This window comes from Galeopterus variegatus, unplaced genomic scaffold, assembly GCF_000696425.1.
Source record: "Galeopterus variegatus unplaced genomic scaffold, G_variegatus-3.0.2 Scaffold90, whole genome shotgun sequence".
NCBI lineage: Eukaryota > Metazoa > Chordata > Mammalia > Dermoptera > Cynocephalidae > Galeopterus > Galeopterus variegatus.
The window spans coordinates 358,123-378,805 of record NW_007726201.1 but is presented as its reverse complement, the minus strand read 5'-3'; the positions used below and the strand labels follow the sequence as shown (position 1 = coordinate 378,805).

The 20,683-nt window shown below is 39.5% G+C and overlaps 1 protein-coding gene across 1 annotated transcript in view; it reads right to left on the bottom strand.

Annotated features, from left to right (window-relative positions):
- RASGRP1 (RAS guanyl releasing protein 1 (calcium and DAG-regulated)) overlaps positions 1 to 16,758 on the bottom strand; it is a 70,999-nt gene extending 54,241 nt beyond the window's left edge. Inside the window, exon 1 of the mRNA XM_008581085.1 lies at positions 16,487 to 16,758. Within this exon, the coding sequence (XP_008579307.1) occupies positions 16,487 to 16,562 (76 nt within the window). The 5' untranslated portion in view covers positions 16,563 to 16,758. The remainder of the gene's footprint in view (positions 1 to 16,486) is intronic.
- Between the last annotated feature and the right edge of the window lie 3,925 nt (positions 16,759 to 20,683).

Genomic DNA, 20,683 nt, shown 5'->3' with positions numbered 1-20,683 from the left:
TCCCCTCCACCTTTCAGCACTGTAAAACACCTGGTCACCTGTGCAAACCATAAGAAATGTCTTGCTTTGTTAAGGTGTTGGCAACTTCAGCATTCTTCAAGTCATATTTTCATATTAATAGTCATTATGAGAGGAGATAACATGATGAAAAAATTCACAATAGGTAAAATTTGGTGCTTTAGTGGGTGAATTTTTTTTTTTTCAAGTGAGGAGGCCTTAATGACAATACAGGCTACTACTTACCCTTTGGAGAGTTTCAGGGGGAAGAATCAATGTTTTTATCTCTTATAATGAGTATGTCCAGGTTTGTCCAGAAGCAAATGGATATATTAAACCTGACTGACTTTTCAAGATCTCCTGAGTAGCTTAAACACAAAATAAAACAAAGAACAAAACCCCAGATTAAGGCCGTACCTCATGCCTGCTATGTCAAGATAGATCCAGAGGTGGAGCATCGAATTTGTATTCTTAAAAAACTCTCCAGGGATCTGATGATAAGTCAAGTTTGATTAGGCAGATTTAGACCATTTAGTTCCTTCCTTGCCCTAGGTAGGTCTACGAGCTACTAAATGACCCCATGAAGACCCTTCCAATTTCAGAAATCAGCAGGGAGGTCTTTTGGCTGTTTCCAGGGCTAGGTGCAAGGGAAGCACTTAACAACTAGGTGATTAGGTGCCAACATAACAGACTCCTTGGTGGGGCTTGGTTAGTCCTAACTTGAAAAGCACAACCAGAAGCACATCAGAAATCAATCTGGGTGAGCCAGAAGGCCACAATCAAAGGTAATGCACCCGGGCCAAAGGGAATTTCCTGTTGTATATTAGCATAAGTAAAAGTTCTTGTTAGGATTATATACTGCCAAGTATTTCCTCCCATTCTGTGGCTTGCTCATTCATTTCTTTAATGGTATCTTTTGATAGCAGACGTTTTTGATTTTTATGAAGTCTAGTTTGTTAAATATATCATTTATGTTTAGTCCTTTGTGTCCTGTCTAATAATGCCTACCTAAAGTTGCATAAATATTCTTCTATATTTCCTTCTAGAAGCCTTATTGTTTTAACTTTATATTCAGGTTAAGGTTATTTAAAGCTATGAAGTAACCTGATTCATCTCAAGTTATCTTTTGTGTGTGGTGTGAGATATAGGTCACAGTTCATTTTTTTCATGGATATCATTTGTCCCATCACCATTTGTGGAAAGGAGATTTTTTCTCCATTGACTTGCTTTGGTGCTTTTGTTGAAGATCAATTGACCATATATGTGGATTTATTTCTGAACTTGCTATTCTGTTCCATTGATATATTTGTCCACCCTTATGCATGTACCACAGAGTCTTGATAATTGCAGCTTTATAGTAAGTGTTGAAAACAGGTAGTGTAAATTTTCCAACTTCACTGTTTTTCAAGATTGTTTTAGCTATTCCAGGTCCTCTCATATTTCCATATAAGCTCTAGTAATAATCACTTGAAACTCTTGTCTTTTTTTTTTTTCAGTCCTTTCTGAAAGATTGACCTGCCTTTGACTTCTCTGATCTTTCCTTTTTCAGTGTCCAGTGTAGAATTAAGCCCATGCAATGAATTTTTCTTTTTGGCATATTTTATTTTTTGGTTCTAGAATTTTCATTTGGTTTCTTTTACTGTTTCTATATTTCTGCCAAGATTACTAATCTGTTCATCTTATTTTAAATCCTCCAACATATTTATAATAACTTTTAAGTTCTCTTAATTCCAACATTTGTGTCATCTCTGATTTCATATCTATTGACCTTTTATTCTGGTTATGGGTCACATTTTCCTGCTTCTTTTTCTGTCTTTGGGCATTGTGGATACACTATTGTAAATCTGAATTATGTTCCTTTATATAAGCATTTAATTTATTAGAGCCTTAGATTGATCCTGTCAAGGCTGGCATTTAGGCGTTGTTAGGGCAAGTCAAGAGCAATTTTATTCTAGGGCTAGAGGAGCCCAACTCCTATGTTGTGGTCTTTTTTCATGTCCCACCTGAATGCCCAAAGTGTTAGATCTCTCCACTCTGGCTGGTTGAAACTGCAGTATTTCCCAGACTACAAGACCTCCATTGACAAACAGACATCACACACCCAGTAACTATTTGGTGTCAGGGAGTCTCACCATATCCATGCATAGTTTAGTCTTTGGAGATCCCTTCTCTTCTGTACACTACTCCACAAATTCTAGCCATCGCAGAAGTTCTGAACACAAACTCTGTTTTCTCTATGCTGTGTTTTGAATGTCCCCTCTAAAACTCAAGTTGAAATTTAATTACCATTGTAATAGTATTAAGATATGGGAACTTTAAGTGGTGATTAGGTCATGAAGGCTTCACCTTGATGAACAGATTAATGCCCTTATCTTGGGAGTGGGTTAGTTGTTCAGCTCCCTTTTTCTCTCTGTCTTGCGTGTTCTTGCTGTCTCTCATGCATGCTCTCTCTCTCTCTCCATGTGATGCCTTCTGCCATGTTATGATGCAGCAAGAAGGTCCTCACCAAATGTGGTCCCTCAAACCTGGACTTTCCAGCCTCCAGAAGTGTGAGCCAAATAAATCTCCCTTCAAGTTATGCAGTCTGTGGAATTCTGTTACAGCAGCAGAAAATGGACTAAAACACTCTGCAAGGCGATATGCTGTTCCCTGGGCTCTATTTCCCTGTACCACAATTTGTAAAGTACTTCCAGGCAGAAAGCCAACATGACTTTTGAGTTCACCTCATGTCTTTTTTCATTTTACCCACAATCACAAGTCTGTCCTGTTTTCCAATACCTGAAAATAGTTGCTTCACATATTTTGTGCAGTTTTATAGCTGTTTACAGCAGGAAAATGATTCTAATACCCAATATTCCATTATGGTCAGAAATGGAAGTTCCTGTTTTGATGTTTATTACTTTGTAAATAGAAGCCCCAGCTTTTTGCTAAGTTTAAAACCACTTATTCTTTATATGTCCTCTTGGTGGTAAATAACTCAGACTAGCTCTTCTGTGCTTAACACTGTTAAGATGAAGACGGAAAAAAAGCCACCTATGTCTTCTTTTCAGGTTCTGCCATTTTATAACCTCATAAATTTTATTACTATATAATTTCTTAACTATTTATCTCTTCTCTACTCTCTCTAGCCTTTCCATTCCTATCTTAAAACCCAGAGATTAGACTTGAAACCAGTAACACACTGCACTCTAGCGTTTTGTCAGATCTTGCAATAGACAGATACTGTTTTGTGTGCTGAGCATATCAGCCTTCCTTTGGGAAATATTCCTTCCCCAAATTCAATCGTGTGGTTCTAGAGAGAAATGCTGCATTATTAAATGACTCCACCCCATGACCACAGTTGATTGATTCGAGCAGTAGCCACCTGGCCTGATTTGGACCAATCACAGTTCTTCCCTGGCAATTTTTCATTGAACTTGAGGAAAAATATATTAAATCTCTAATGGTAAGAGATTCTTGATTTGCAGCTGTGTCACGTTTCCTGCCCATGGAGGAAACAAATCTTAAGTGAAAAAGAATGATTAGCTGACAAGCATAGAGAAGCAAGTCAGAGAGGACACACACACGCACATGCACAAGAGAGAGAAAACACATGCTACACGTGCTAGAGTCTCCTGATGGTATTCTAGTCCCTAATTTCAGATGTTCCCAAGGCCTAAATGCATCCTGTACTCTTCCTGTGCTTTAGTTGTATGAAGTACCCCATATTTATTCTAATAAATCCCATCAGATAGTTCGTGTTGGGTATCTTTGTCCTGTTTAATATTTTGAAAAATGAAAGATTTTGGTGTCTTACTGAGAGAACACCAAATTAATGTAGCTCAAATTCATGTAAAAATTTTAAATTATAACACTACCTTCAAGGGTCAAACCTGCTTGTGTCTATTTTGACAACTCTCAGTAATTTTTTTGACACAGACATTCCAACTAGATATCTCCATTTTGTGCCTTCCTTATGTGATTTTACATCCTGTGGCAATTTGCATTATTAACTAGTGATACATTAACATTCAACAAATCTAGAGATAATGATTGCTACCATTTCTGAGTACCTACTGTGCAATGGAGTTATGATAACACTTTACATAAATACAAAAATTCTTTCTGACTTTCTAGTAAGATACCTATTTCAAAACAATCCATGGAATTATGTACTAACTTTCATGTTGATAGAAACTGAATCTCAGAAACATTAGGAAACTTGCTAAGGACACAAAGTTACAATGTGCCAGCATTAGGACTGGACCTTGGAATACAATGGGGGCATTACTCCCTTACCATGGAAAGTCTTTCTATTCATGCAATCTCAGATTATTTTAACTTTTTGAGAAGACACTTGACACTATTGGCTCATATTGAATTTACAGTCTACTAAAATCCCTTGGTATTTTTCATAAAACTACAATTGATCCAGTTTTCCTACATCTGGAACATATAGGAATAGGAAGCAATATTTTTAAACTTAAGTGCAAGACTTTGTTTACTCCTACTAAAGTCCTGTTTGTCTAAGTTCTTTGTTCTGTGTTATTCATCTTCCTGAATTTTGATTTTTATCTGATGTACTTATTATTCCCAGAAGTGTGTCTAACAAAAAACATAGATTGTTTCAAAATCTGGTGAAAGTGTCCAGAACCACTCATAAATGGTTATACCTACAGAAAGACATCCATCCATACTCATATCTGTATGTATATACTTTGAGTATGACTGTTGACCAGCTTTAAATCTGTTTATCTGGATTTTTATGCAGCGTATATTTGCCCATCTAACATGTATTCAGCATTTACTTTTTGATGGTATAGCAGAGCCTGTCGGTGCCCACCCACTTACTCTCAGACATCACCATTATAGTGTATGCCAACCCAACTTCCATCTGCTTGAGAGCTTTCTGAAAGCTCTTCACACCCACATCTGTGTGCAAGGCAGACCAGATGTACTGGAGAATTCAAACCCTCTAGAAGCAGCTCTCAACCAATGACTGATGAGACTTGGTATACACATATCCCAGCTCCTTTCCCTTGGACGGGATAGTTCTGAAGACTTTCTTCTAACTTGACTCCCAAAACAGCAACTCACTTGATAAAGCACCCTTCATGAGCTGCCTTCCCTACTCCCCTACCAGTTTTTCCTAGGATCACCTTCCAAAGTAAACTTTTTGTACTCAAATTCATGTCTCAGGAACTGCTTCTGGAGAAAAACCTAAACTAAGACAATCTTTAAAACTTTTCACCATTATTTTCCATTTTGCAGATGAGAAAACTGCAGTAAAATAATTTGCCTTAGTCCCACATTTGGTAAATGGCAGAATCTGTTTAGGTTCCAAAGACCTCTAAAGAAGGCCTCCCATGGCCTCCTGCTGTAATGTGTTCACTGCCTTGCTGAAATCAGACTGTGCCATGGCATTTCCCCTGTCAGAACAGGGTGTGGCAGGGGTTGGGGTGAGAAGGTGAGTATCACGTTGTCTCACTTAACTCCAACTCCTGCCTCTGACAGTAATATTGGAAATCCGAGTTTCCAGCTTTAATTTTTTGTCTTTTTGGATATCCAGAAATTCAGCATCTCAGTGTTGAGTAGGGAAAAGACTGACTGTGACCTGGGATGTCAAGTGCAGGAAACGAGTAAGTTACTTCAATGGTGTATAACAAAACTATGCCACTTTCATTCCTTACTTTCCTCTCTCCTCTTTAAATAGACATGGCCACTCTATTTCACCCCCTAGAAAGTTATAGCAATAGATTCCTTTGAATTTTCTGTAATTCTTAATCATTTATTTTTCTTAATTTTCTTTTTAAGATTTTATTATGGAAGATGATAGGCATGTACCACAGTTAACAAAACAATGTAAGGAATCTCCCTGTACCCACCCAGTTTCAACAGTGATTAGCATATGGCAGATTCTGATCATTCTATACCACACTCATGTCCCCCTCCCATATTATTTTAAAGCAAATCTCAAACATGATATTTCATCAGTAACTATTTCAGTATGTATTTTTAAAAATAAGAAACGGACAAACCAATGCACCATTAACACATCTAAAACAGAACCAACAGTTTGATATCACTGGATATCCAGTCAGTGTCCAAATTTCCATATACATATAATTATATACATACACACAACACATGCCTACACACATACGTTTCAGAAATAAGGTTTACACAATATGACTGGTTGAAATGTCTCTTAAATCTCTTTTAATCCAGAGGATCCTCCTCCCTCTTTTTTTCTTGCAATTTTGAAGGTGTTCTTTGTCAGTTACCTGAAGCTAAGTCCATCTCAGGTAGATACTGGTGGTTGCTGACAAGGTGACAAGACTCTAAGTCACTGGGGACAGAGTGGGTGGGAGACCACAGGCACAGTATGTGTGGGGAGCTCTTTCTTCGGAGCTGCAAGGAGGGCCAGTCAGGTGAACCCCAGAGCCAATGTCTGAGACCAAGTTCTCATTCTTGGCAATAACTGAAGACAAAGTCCAGCAGCCAGCTACGTGGGTCCTATGGCTATCTTCAGGGAAGCAGCATACCAGAAGTTGGAATAACATACTCTGGCCTGAACTACCTAGAACAAGAGGTAAATGGTGACCCCACCAAAGCAGGTTTGGATGGAGTAATCCTGAAATCCGAGGGGCTAATGAACTGGGGGAGGAGGAAGAAAGGGAGCATGAAAAAGCCCCTATGAATTTGTCATTAAATAACATTAACCAAAGTGATTAATTTCTCATCAGATTTAAGGATGCTTTGTAGTCTGTAACTACGTTCTAATAAGACAGATTTATAAATGATATTGGGACATTTCTTGGCTTCCTGAATGCCCTGGGTTCCCCCTTAAAATGAGCTGTTCACAAGACTACAAATATAAGTCCTAGGCAGTGTTTCAGATAGATTGGTGAAGGAGAGACAGACACAGCTATCTTTGTTCCTCCATCCAGAAATTCTCACTTTCTGGTTTAAGGCTATACCTTTCATAATTTTATACCTTTCATAAATTTTCAGATGCTTCATCCCTAGGTGCCTTACTACTCTGGTTCTTCCATCCTCTCCTTCACTACAAAACTGGCAATCTCTGCTTCCCTCTTCCCTCCCTACTTGCTACTCCTTTTGTCTATTTCAATTAACCAAAGATGCCCCTCCAATTCAGCCTCCATCCTGGCAGTATCTTCTGCTGAGATATTCTAGTAAGAACCTCAGCAATCTCCCCAGGGCCCTTGAGTGCTTTTTGGAAAAAACCAAAGTAGACAACACAGCCTCTTGCACACGCAGCCCACACTTTCTTCTACTGTGCAGAAGAATCACAGAGGTACCAAATCATAGCATGTTGGTGTTTCTTCTATGTCTCTCTCCCAGTTGTTACTTCTTAAGACTCCCTTAGAAAGTTAATAAAGGCACATATTTTTTTCTTTTGTTTCTGAAAGTAAAACTTCTCTTCAAACTCCATGTCACTTTCATTGTACATAACAACAAAAAAAATAAACAACTCACTCCTAGAATTTTAAGTTAGTGGAAGTTTTTGTTTATTTCATTTATTACAACTATACTCAGCCATGGTTATTATAATTAGAATTTAGTCTTGGGAAGAATGGGTAGTCTTCTTGTAATGTCTTTGATTCCTCATTAACACCATTTCAGTTGCCAAGCAACCTTCACTTTTATGTCCCATATTTGAAGGGATAATGCCAGAATTGTTTTTTTAAATCAATTTTAGGATAGAATAGCAATCTTGTGTGCTAGCATACCTCTTTATGAAACTAATGTTGATTTCAAGATCATAATTGTTTAAAATGTGAATTATGGAAAGCAAAGAGTTAATTATAGTGAATTTATCATCAAAAAGTTAATGTGATTCTAGTACCTGTAAATATCAAAAGAAGAGGATCTAGAAATGTACACTCAAGAATGTGTATAGTGCTTATCTTGCTCTTGGTGGTAGAATGGGTGACTGTCACTTTCTTCTTTTTGCTAATCTGTATTTTCTAAGTTTTCTATAGTTAACACGAATGATTTTAAGTTATTAAAATTTAAAAAGTAAGTATGAGAGCTGAGCTACAGTTAGATCTTTGTAAATATACTATAAAATAGTGGAAATTAAATGAGAATATGTATATTAAATATTAATGTAAACACTGTGTTGTTCATAGTAGTCAAATGTTAGCTATTACTAAAATAATATTTTAAAAGTATATGTTAGCAGTTGATTTTATTTTATGTATATTTTACCACAAAGAAAAAAGTCTGTGTAAGAACACTATAAACTCAGTCTGTATTAATAATTTAGAAAGAAGGGATTTAAATTTGGTTGGTTTCTAAGTTCCTACCCTAAGGACATTGGCTCTTCAAACAGAACAAAAGCACTTTCTTTAACTATTACAAATTCTTAAAGGACTTTTCTTCAAGTTCACATTCAATATCACAATTGAGACCTCATTACACCTTCTTTGAGACATTTTTAATCTCAGAAATCATTTCAACAGTATCACAGGGAGCAGAAACTAAGGCTCTAAGTTATAAGACCTGTCCATGAATTGTGGTTTTAAGTCAATGACAATCTCAGAAACAAAACTGAAGGCTTCTTTTTCTCCAGCGATAATTTATTGACAAACTTTTATTGATCATCCACAATAGTATATGATATGGTATTATACACTGGATTTAATATGACTTTGATTAAAATGACAATAGAATATCTACCAAATCTTTGGAATGGGGATATTTTTTAAGTTTAGACTTAATAAAAGACACAAAGAAACATGGACAAATGTAACTACATAAAAATGTCAAATTTCTTCTATATATTATAATACCAAAACCAACATAAAAATGGAAATGAGAATAGAAAAAAAAAATGCCTGTAGCAAATGATATTCAAAGGGTTAACAGCTTTTTAAAAAATATATATAAAGCTTCTGCAAAATTCTAATGATAAAAGCATAAGCAGCAAGTGATAAACAGGCAAAGGAGATGAACAGGCAGTTCATAAAATTAGAAATATAGTTAGCAAACAAACTTACAAAAATGCACTCAACAAAAGCTTGGTTATATGTGTCAATAGAGCCTGTTAGCACATAGTGGGAAATTAAGGCAAATGATTAAACAGATGGAATCAGAAACAAATATAATACAGGATATTTACGGCAGCATATAATACATGAAGAATAGAAGTTCACAACATTGAAGTTTGGTTGGTCAGAAACAAGGGATGGTTTAATCCTGAAGAATTTTTATAGGTGATTTAAAAAACAAAAATAGAGTGATAGCTTTGCAGAATGAAAATCTCTCAGTTTAAGTTCCAGTGTCCCTTCTTTAAGAAAATTTCTCAATTGTACTGATACTTGATTTTTTTTATCTCTAAGATTCCTTTTCTTTGAAGAACACATGGAGAGTTTGTTTTATATGGCATTTAGATGAACGAAACAAAACAATGGCAGAATTATTACTTTTTCCTAATTAGGTGATGCAAAATAAAATTCCCAGTTTTTAGGTTCCCTTTCCACTTTGGCATTTTGCTATGTCAGCACCCTCTGTACCTGGGAGACAGTGGTATGCTGGTAAATGCTTAACAAAGGGCTGGGACTGAAGAGGAAGCCCTGAATAGTAGTTTTTGTTGGTTTCTATGCTGTAAATACTCTCAACAAAGGCAATGTCAGGCTACTAGCATGACTTCACTGAACATGGAGCTGGGAAGAGATGCACAGTAGCATACTCTGTTATAGCATATATACCATAAAGATCTGAGACATAACCTCAAAAGCTTAGATAATAGTAAAACATGGTAAAGTATTAGGAAGTGATAAGTTTTGAGTATTTCTTACCTTTATTATTAACATAATTTAATTGTAAGTATATATAACTTAATTTTTAATGATGGCTGTGTTTAACGACTGGCTTGCAAAATTCCTGAAAATTTAAGAATCTGCTCTCATGAGCTGGTATGAGCAAGTCCAGCACACCACTGCTGGGAGGTAATGAAACTTTTTCCCCCCCACAATTTTATCTCTCTATAAAGAAAGAAAATAAGACATAAGCTCAGATCATTCTATGTGTCTTCAGCACATGGCAAGTTACTTCTGCCCTCTGGTCTTGTGACTCATACTCACAACTGACTACATAGTTTGTGGGACCCAGTGCAAATGAAAATGGGGAGCCCCTGGCTCAAAGATTATTAAGAATTTCAGGACTGTGACAGCGTTAACCCAAGTGCAGGGCTCGGTGCACCTTCATGGGTTGTGCATGCACGGAGCTGGCCTTGTTTACACTCTTGCTCTGTTCTTTTTCTCCCAACCACTCTAGGGCAACCTCATCTAGGCTGTAGGCCAGACTCACTGTAACTGCAAAACAGGCGCAAAGTCCAGCAGGTGTAACTGCTCCGAGCAGAAGGGGGGCAGGTTCTAGTATCAGGAGACAGGCATGGGGGTGGGGCCCATCCTTTGGATGATGTTCTCTAGGGGTCTCAGGGTCCAACCACTGCTGTTTCTGTCATTTATTGAACAGACTGTTCCTAATTTTTTTTGCTTTCACACTGTTTCCTAATGTTTTCATCATAGACATAATATGTTTCATGTCATCAAATTGCCTTAAAAAAATTTCTTGGCAAAGTGGCACTTTTGGATAAGTACTCTGGGAAAGCACCTCTCCAGCTTCTCCCCAGCTACGCCACCTACCTTCTTACTGGCCTCTGACCCATGGAGGATGGCATAAGTTAGGGAGAGCAAGCCCTTACAGCACCGTAGGAAATTAGTCTGAGTTTTGCATAAAGGTAACACTAGAAATGTTACCTTTGAGTGCAAAGAATCAAATTTTAGTTCCAATGGACTTCCACATTCTGTTTATTTCCGTGGCCAAAAGATTGACAGGCTATAAGTTTTCTATGGCATTTACTACAGCTGAGAAGAGACAGAAGTCAGGAAAATCTGATAGAAGTGGTCCCAGGGTTTTGAACTCGCTCACAGGCAGGACCCCTCTCTAATTAGACCTAGCCAGATTGCTTTAGAGATCCCCAAGAGACTGGCTTCACCATGTGCTTTTTTAGTTCATAGAGTTAAAAACCCTGTTTGCTCCATTGCTTCTCTAGAGATTTGTGCCCTTCAGGTTTTCCTAGGAAGCCTGAGAAAATGCTCTGGATGTCCAGGAAGCAAGTGGGCAATAGGACAGTATTACTCAAAATCAGTTTATGGGTCACCTCCATCAAAACCACAGTGATTGCCTGTTGAATGGAAATTTCTGGGTTGACCGTCAGGAATATTAATGTTTAATACACTCCCCCACGGGTTATTCCTCACATTAAAGGTGGAGAATCTCTGGGATAGCAGAAGAACAGGAGCCTCAGAGATAAACTGACTAGAGTTCAGATCTCAGAGCTGGACCACTTTCCACAGGCCATTTAACTTCCCTGAGCTTCAATTCCCCATTAGTTACAACAGCAAAATAGTATGCACTTCATAGAGTTGTTGGGAAGATTAACTGGGTTAATTCAAGTCTCAAACCATACAGAGCCCATAGTAAGTAAGTGTTCAACCACCATCAGTCTACCATCTGTCTATCTGTCTGTCTCTTTCTCTCAGCAGTAAAACTCATCTCTCTGGGTGGACTTACATGCTCAGAATTCCTGAGACATTGTCTAACTCACCCATAAACATTTTTAAGATTGCCTCTGTTCTCTATTACAGACGGAGGCCTGCTATAAACACCTCCACACAGGACAGCACAGATAAGAAGGAAGGGGATTTCCCATCTCCTCCTTTCTCAGGCCTGGCAGTCGCTGTAACTCATGCTCATTAGAGGGCAGACATGCCATCCTGGGGCATTGGTGATGCCAGCCTGTCAAAGATGCAGCAAAGGGCTCTTTGGAATAAACAGCATCCTGATTATGTAATGCTAATTCATTCCATAGGGCAAAGAAGAGTGGTGTCTGTGAGCTGCTCTGATGCCTAGAAGCCTTAGCCTCAGAAGCCAAGGACCATCCTTTACATGTGAAAACTTGTGTCTTGACTCCCAGCCACTGGGGGGTTCCACTGAAGAGGCTTCTGAGACAGTTGTGGTCTTCTTCATTTAGAGCCTGTCATCAGCAGTGGCTAAAGCTTCAGGCCCCTTCCTGACATTAACACTTGACTTTGTTCCTTGGAGTTGCCTGTTCTTGGGTGTAAGTGACATCCATGTCATGGCCCTTGGCTTCTGATCTTGTGCTCCTGTTGCTTCTGGGCACCTTGCTTTGGTGCACAGACTCAAAGTTGCAGAATGGTGAGAAATACGTAACTTTGCCTTCGCTGTGGAGGAAACTGTGGTCCTGACAAGTGCATGTTTGCCTTCTTTGGCTCCAATTTTCAAAGGTATAATGTTTTACCTTTAATAAGTTGAGGTCTATAAAATGCTTTTAACATCCTACTGCTCCACAATGCAAAAAACATACCTATTAGTTTTGGGGTATTTCTAGTTTGGGAGGTCTTTGGATAGCATTAGTGCAATGCACAAGTAGTTCATTGATTAACACTTTGCTTAAGGGAGAATTTCAGTCAGACATGTGGTATACAGATGGGGTCCAATGAATATTTCTTACATTGAATGGAGTTTAATTTCTAATCTGGGGAGACTAGGCATGCAGAATGGCAGGCACAGAGTACAGGCCTGTCCTGTGTGGCATGCAGGTCTCCCTTGAGCATAGAAAGGCCTTTCTTAGGGAAAGAAATGGAGCTTGCCCCAGCTCAGGTTGCAGGCGGCTGCTAGCAGCAGGGGAAGGAGAACATGAGCAGCATGTTTTCTCTTTAGACTGTGGGCATAAGGCAAGTTGTTTCAATTCTCAGAGGCTTGATTTATTTTCTTGTTTATCCAATGGAGATAATAATGCCTAACCTGCCCATTTCAGAGCTGCTGAGTATGCAAGAAAATCAATACATATGGAACTCCAAGAAAAAGTAAACAACATTCCATAAATATCAGATATTAGGATGCATTTCCCTTCACACTGACAGGTAAGATGAACCACTGAGTTTCTTCCCACACCCAGCCCAGCAGCAGGAGGGCTGCTTGGTGAGGAGTCCCTTCCTGGGGCATGTGTGCAGTTTTCTTTCTGATGTTGTCAGAGTTGTCTTGCACTGGGAGAGGATCAAGGAAAGGGCTTTATGGATTTGGACATTTGAAGCCTTCCATTTGACCCCAAATGCTGGCAGCCCTTTTATAAAGTGAAAAAATTTGAAAAAGCCCAGATGATCTCATAGGTCTTTTCTATCTCTGAAACAGATGGTGTGATTCACATACGTTTAACATAAATGTACTAGGTTGTGATGATTTGCCTCATTATGCTCAACTGAAGAGTGGATTAACTAGCAATAATATGCTGAGAATGTAAAGCATGACCTCTGATTAAAACAGAAGGTGGGAGTGGGTTGTTTCATGGTTAAAGCAATGAACTATGACTCAAGGCTGTAAGTTTCTAATCACAGATCTGTAACCTTGTATGTGACATTGGGAGGCTTGCTAGAGGCCTTCAAAAGTACTCTTAATTTGTATGTGCTGGCTACCTATCCTTAAAAGCATTATAATAAGCCCTTCCTCTGAGAACAGTGTGGGTAGTAATTAATGGTTAATAATGCTGAAGAGATAGCCATCAGTAAAGACTTCTGAATGCCCATGAGGCTTTTTAAGCAGTATTCAGACTATTACCTAGAAATACTAACAAAATGCAAATCCCACAGTTTCTAAAAATCTGTCTATTGCTTTTCCCTTCTTAAGGCAACCATCTACCCTCTCCAGCATTTTCCAGCAGACTTTCTACAATGATGGAAATATTCTCTATTTACTCTGTCCAGCAGAAGCTACCACCTGCAGATACTGGGCACTTGACCTAGGGCTTAAGTCTGGTGAGGCTTAAGGACTAAATTTAATTTTAATTAATCAAAATTTATATGAAAATAGCTACATGTGGCTAGTGATTACTGTATTGGACAGTGCAGCGCTAGTCAATTCAAATCTCCTGAAATCAAGAAGGTGATGTCTCCCATTCTCTCCAGACATAGAGTGTCTTTTCTATCTTGCCTGTTTCATGTAAATTCTGTGACAGGAAACTGAAGTACATAATATACAAAACCCCAAGATCTTACCTTCTTTTCTTCCTGCAGCATTCTTACAGCCCAAGAGGGACTTGAACGGTGGCTGTTCTCCTTAATCTATGTCCTCACCTGTGAAGTGTGCTTACTTGAACTCTACATAGTATAAAGAACTTATTCTTCCTGCACCCTTCCTTTATTGCCCTGTCTTGTGTGTGTGTGTGTGTGTGTGTGTGTGTGTGTTTATATATATTTTTCCCCTAAACTGTCTATTTCTCAAGTATTGTAAGCTCTAATGGAAGAGGGTTTGGTCACCGTAATTCTCCTTGTGCCATGCCCTGCCCAGCACAGTGTCAGATGCAATTAGGGGCTTAATCAATGCTTTGTGATAATGGATAAATGTTTACTAGACTCAATGGGATTTTTTACAGGTTTTGGATTTTAAGAAACTTTTTTTCTGTTCAACATATTCTGTAAAACCATGTATCATTTGCCTTTGTAGGATTTGTTGAGGGGAGTAGATTCAGCTTGGTTATTTTGGAGAAGGATTTCAGAATTGGCCCTATCTTTTTCAGGTTGATGTCATGATTATTTGATGAAAAAAGCAGCCCTGAACTCAGACAAATACATATTTGGTCTCAGTTTTTTCAATAGTGAAATAGAAAGAGAATAAAAATCCTAATTCATGAAATAGTCACAGTGCCCTGCTAAAGACCAGTAAATATGTCAGATACCACCATGCTATAAGAAACTCTGCAATTCATTCTGGTTGGGAACTGGGTGCAAATAAAGGACATGATGAATAACAGCTCATCATGGGCCATTCTTCCATGGGTTTCCTGTTTTCTAGTTCACCTTCTTGCATGTATATTTTCTAAGGAGATTATGGCGAAATAGAAAGCCATTTATTCTGCTTCCAAATTTAAAGTGTAAATAAATGAAGATAAATTTAATTAAGATTTAATGCTAATTATGCTGAATATATCATCACACATTTTATACATGTATTGATATATTACTCTGTACCCCATAAATATGTACGATCAATATGTTTCAATAAAAATGTTTTAAAATGTAATGCTAAACCAGTAATAATAAAAATTCTCCATCTTTTCCACATTAAAAAGTCAACAACAAACAGCACTTTAAAGAAGTGATTCTCAAAGTGGGCTCCTTGGATCAGCTGCACCAGCATCACCTGGAAACTTGTTAGAAATGCAAATTCTTGGGCCGCACCCCAGACCTACTGGAGGATAAATTGTAGGGGTGGGGCCCCAGGAATCTGTGTTATTAAAAAAAAAAAAACCTCCACGTGATTCTGATGCACTAACGTTTGCAAACCATTGCTTTAAACCAATGTTGAAATAGTTGAAACTATTCAATGTTGTACTAAATTGTACTAAATGTGTATCCCTAAAATGTCAAGTCTTTCCCAATTGTATAAATAAGGTCTGACGAAGTAGTAAAAACGTCCAGCTGATAGTTTTTAGTTCTGAGATCTAATAGATCTTGTGCTACCTGGGATCTGATTAAATCTCCCCTCCGCTCCCCAGGAGTGGGTGGGCTGGTGCCTCTGAGCTAAACCACACAAACTCTTATGGTTCATGTGGGAGATGGAGGGTTACAAAGAAGGGCACACCCGAGGGATGTGATGCTGAAAATCTTTGAATTCAAAGATTTCATTGAAAGCCATCAATTGTAATCATTCCTTTTCTGGAAGGGAGCAAATATTTAGTATTTCTCAATCACTATTTCACAAATAACAATCAAAAGAAAGACAGTGCTTATAGAATTAAAAAAAGGTCTTTTCAGATAATTGCTTGTCAGCGGCACTAAGCTGTGCCTCCTTCATGGTGAGTACAGGTGCTGGCAGAGTGCAGCATCTGAAAAATTCACTGCCAGTGTGTGTGTTTGCATGATTATTTCCCAGCTCCTCGACCCTTCATCGCAACGCTTATTAACCAGTATCTTCTAATCACAAACATTCTCATTTTACCAGGTCCTCTCCTATTTTACCACAACTATCCTCCAGATTATAAGGGAAATTATTTGTCCAAATGATTCAAAGGCTTTCAATTTGTTTGATAACAATGTTTGCTCACGTAACATAGCCTTTATGTACCTCAAGAACATAGGGACAGAGAAGTATCAAAGCACCAGATGTACTATATCATTTCATATTTTTTACCATGAGAACAACCTCCATCCTAAGAAAAATGGAAATGCAAACTCTCCTCAGTAACTTTTCTCACTTTAAATTACACCTCTCATCACGACCTATTCCACCCACACAGTCATGTGCCATAGGCTCTGCAGACTGTCTCCAACATTTCAAAAGCTCAAAAGCTATTTTTAATGCCAAAATATAATTCAGGTTGCTATTCTATAAAGCACTTTTTAAGGAAGAACAAAGTAATATAGCGATTTTTATGCATGTGGGCAGTTAACCAACTCACCAAAAGATTGAATGCAGCTTTCAATGAGATCGTCCAGACTCGCTCCTTTGGCTAAATGTCCCAGAGACACCATCATTCGGAACTGGGTGATCTGGGCCAGGCTGGAATGGGAGAGGAAGGGGCTGCTGGCTGGCTTTGCCTCTAGTCTTGCTTTTGGGGCAGCTCTGCAGCCATGGGAAGGTTTCCTGGGGAAAGAGAGAAGGCAGTGAGGGCAAACAGAGCCAGAAGGGGACAAACTGGCAACTCTAGGCTCTGAAGGCAGATCGGAGAGGAAAGGAGTGGAGATAAGACAATTAATCCTGGGAGTTGGGCTGATAGAAGACACACCCCTCCCACTTGGCAAATGCACCAAACGGACTGGTTGGCTGTTAAAGAGACATCTCCCCCGCAAATGACAAGGTGAGATTTTAGGGTTGCAACTAGGGCTCTTCACCCTGGGATTAGGATTGCTCTGTCCTGCTGTATCCTAGTTCCTGAAGGGGAAAAGCAGAGGCAAGACTGTAACTTTAAGCTCCTAGCAATCTTTAAGCTCCTAGCAATAATTTTTATTTTAGCTGCTAAACCACTGACATGGGTCTTAAGAATTGTTTAAGTTGGTCTCATCTTTATCTGAATCCATTCATCTTGAGCAATACCAGAGATGCTGCAGAAAGTCAGGTAGCCTAGAAAATGACTTTAAGGATCTTGGGAGAGAAGTGGAAGATTGAGGACCCGTATGCAGGGAGTGAAAGTTTATGATGGTGGTGTTAAGATTTGTACTTAGTCCCGGCTTTCTTACAAATCTTGGTTGGTTTCAAGATATTTTTATTATTGACAACACAGGTAATCATTATGAGTCATTTTTATCACTAAATATTGTTCTATAAAGTCCTTACTTGGATCCTTAATGATTAAAATAGAAAGCAGAGCTATGAAAGCTTTGTCCTAGAACTAAATGTAAAAAGGACAAATTTGGATCTGGAAATGGTTTATGAGTCCAGTGGACCTTCATCCACTCATACTTAGCTGTATCTTTGGTCATGACCTCATTGGTATCAGTCGTTATGCAAATGATTTATAAAGATTATTTTATTTCCCTCTCCATTAAAAGTACACAGACAGATAAATGTCTATAATCTTTTAAGTTTTAATAGTAATGGGTGTTGTTGCTGATAACTCTTGTAGGCTTATAGTTAACTCTCCTCTCCCTACTGTGGCTTTGGTTATTTCATAGTTTACTACCAAAGAAGAGAAAAGAAAAGGAAATAAACATATGATAAACACATAATGGCATCAATTAATCAGTAAGTGCTTATTCTTTGAGTAAGACATTGTGATAGGCCAGACGGGACCACAGTGAGATAGCCTATGTGAGGAGGGTACTTTGTAAAATATAAAACATACTCATTAAATGTTAGTTGTTGTTCTTATATAAAGGTGATCTAGAAGTTCCTTAATATAAAAACCTAGTTGAGAAATCAGACTGAGATAATGAAAAGGTAACTATATAAATCTTAAATGTCCTTTGAGTATCAAGGGTAGGAAGCAATGTTCTCAGAGGGGGGAGAAGCAGTTCTAAGGAGGGTGTTTGGGAAAGCTTCTCTGAGAAGATATAATCTCACCCAGAAGGGGCTTAGACCAAAATAAAATGCTGGGCACATGTGGTTTTGAGAAACCAGCCTGCTAAGTGACAGTATACCGAACTATGGGGCCACTCAGTACATGGCCAGACCGGAAGCTGCAGTCTGGCCCTTTGAGTTCTGTTTCACTACCAGGATGCTGGTCTGCAGTGGCTCCTGGGCTCTGCTCCAACCTGGGGTGGGTCCAGTGTAATCGAATCAACAGCTGATTATTGGGCATCTGCTAACCCAAGGCTGTGATTTCTGAAAGATCAACTTGGTGCTACAGGACTCAATCAAGTTTTAGGCCATTACTGATTTTTACCCAGACCCTGTGATAGCACAGAATCAGATCATTATCTGAGAACAAAATAATCTGAAAACAAAATAATAATGGCCACCATGCATTGGGTACCTATGCTATGGTAGGCACTTTGCTGGTGATTTACATTGTCTTTGAAGCTTATCACCATTTCATGATGTTGAAACTGAGTCTTAAAGAGGCTAAATGATATAGCCAAGGTCGTACAACTCATATGTGCTAGACCTGGGATTTGTACCCAGCATCTGTCTGGCTTTATCCATGTAATAAATATTTACCGTGGCTGGAACCGGGCACCTTTCACTACATGAGAATTAGCAAGTAGTTTGTCACAGAAAGGCTAAAAAGTCAATTACATTTAAAACAACAACAAAATCCTTCAAAAGCATAGCTGACTACCTAAAAGGATGAATATGAGTCCCCACTCCTTCTGCAGGTCCATGGAACTGTCCTCAGGCCCCCAGAGCTAGATGGACTCTTCATGATCATTTTCCATACAAACCCCTCCTCTATAGATATGGATGGAGGCCCAGGCTCAGAAGCGCAACATGACTGGTCACTGGTACAGAGACATTTTCTCTCTTGGTTGGTTGCATCCACCATTCAGGACTCCTAAACTCACCCTTTTCTCTAATTCTAATAATGTGTCCTTGTGTCATCCATAAGGGAAGTCACTTTGGTTCATAAGGTGATTCTCAGAGGTAGATGCTTTTTACCAGAACTAGGAGCAAGTGGGATAGATTCAGGTACAAAGAACTTGAAGGGAGTATTTAGGGTAGGAAAAAGGGAAGGGAGGGTGAGAGATGCCATCTGGAAAGCATGGAAGCCAGAGAGACTCAGAGGGCTTGAACATGAGAAACCAGGGAGAAGAGAAAGTATTAAAAACCAAACTGCCACCTAAGAAGTCGAGGAAGATGGGGATTATTTGCACTCTAAACTAGGAAACTAGGCTCTCTTGCTGTGCAGTCTCTTGATGGTTGCCTTGTGAAAAATCCTCATATCGCTCTGTCTCTTCTGGAGAGATGTTGGTAAATAAGGATTTATAAAATTCGTTATTATAGGCAGGTCTAAGAGGGTTTCAACAATCCATGGAATGAATGGCCTCTAAGTCTGCAAGGGCATATTTTTTAAGTAGAATTGGCAAATGTTTACTGGCTAGTTTCCTTACGAATTAAAACAACAAAAACAAAACCCTGACAGAAAACAAATTAACCTGAAGGTGTTTTCTGAGCCTAAAAGTGGCCAAGGCCCAATAGGGTGTGCTAACGGAGACTGTCAAAACTCTGAACTGGTTTAGGTGAAATCCTCTACAGGCACAGGTATCTGTGGAGGTCACAGTTTCGGGCTGAGCTTTTAAAAAAAAAAAAAAAAAAAAAAAAAAAAACCCAGCCTAGAAGAGTAAGAAATGAAACGGAAGAAGAGACCTGGAACTTCCACAACTTTTTCTGCAGAGGAAGCTGATTTTTAGTGGCTTTTGGTGAGGATTCCTTCCAGTCTTGTCCTCCTCTCCCTCCCCGCCCCCCCCCCCCCCCCCCATACAATAGACTCAGTTTAATTTACTGAAGTTCGCCTCCCAATCTAGTGCAAAGTTCAGTCGTGGATCCTCAGGAGAGGGTCATGGCGATGCGGAAGGGGTGTGAAAGCGGGGAGAGGAGCTGTCCGGTAGTGCATAAAGAGCCAAGAACCCTCAGCTCCCGGGGATTGCAAGTATAAAAGTCCAGCGCCGCAAAGCTTCCTGCCTGTCCTGGGCATAGCTGTGCAGGTTGGGCACGGCGCAGTCACATCAGAGTCTACGTGGGAGCAGTAATGGAGTGCACAGCTTGCCCAGTCCTGCGCGGGGCCAGGCCGTTATCTGGTGCCGGTGCTTTGGGGTACAAACTCAAAGTTGCCTGGCCCCTCCATGCCTTGTTCTCCTGCCAAGAGTCCCTTTACTCACTGTTACTCTTCCTTCATCTGTGGTCATCTAAGACCCTCCTAAGACATCTCTTTAGAATCATAGTGGGGAAGGGAAGGAGTGCAGGTTCCCACCCAGACGGTTATATGGTTCGCTGAACCACGGATGTGGAAACTTCTCTGGGGCAGGGGCGACCGACCAAGCGGTGCCACCTCCGCTCGCTCTCAGCAAACGCTCTCGGCCGTTCTGGGCATGGCCGGGAGGGACAGCCAGGTGGCGCTGCCGGGCCTCGCGCCCGCAGCAGGTGCAGGGGGCGCGGAAAGTCGGCGAGCGGGAGTCCGGGCTCCCGGCGGCGAGGCTCGGGGGAGGAGGTCGGCGGGCAG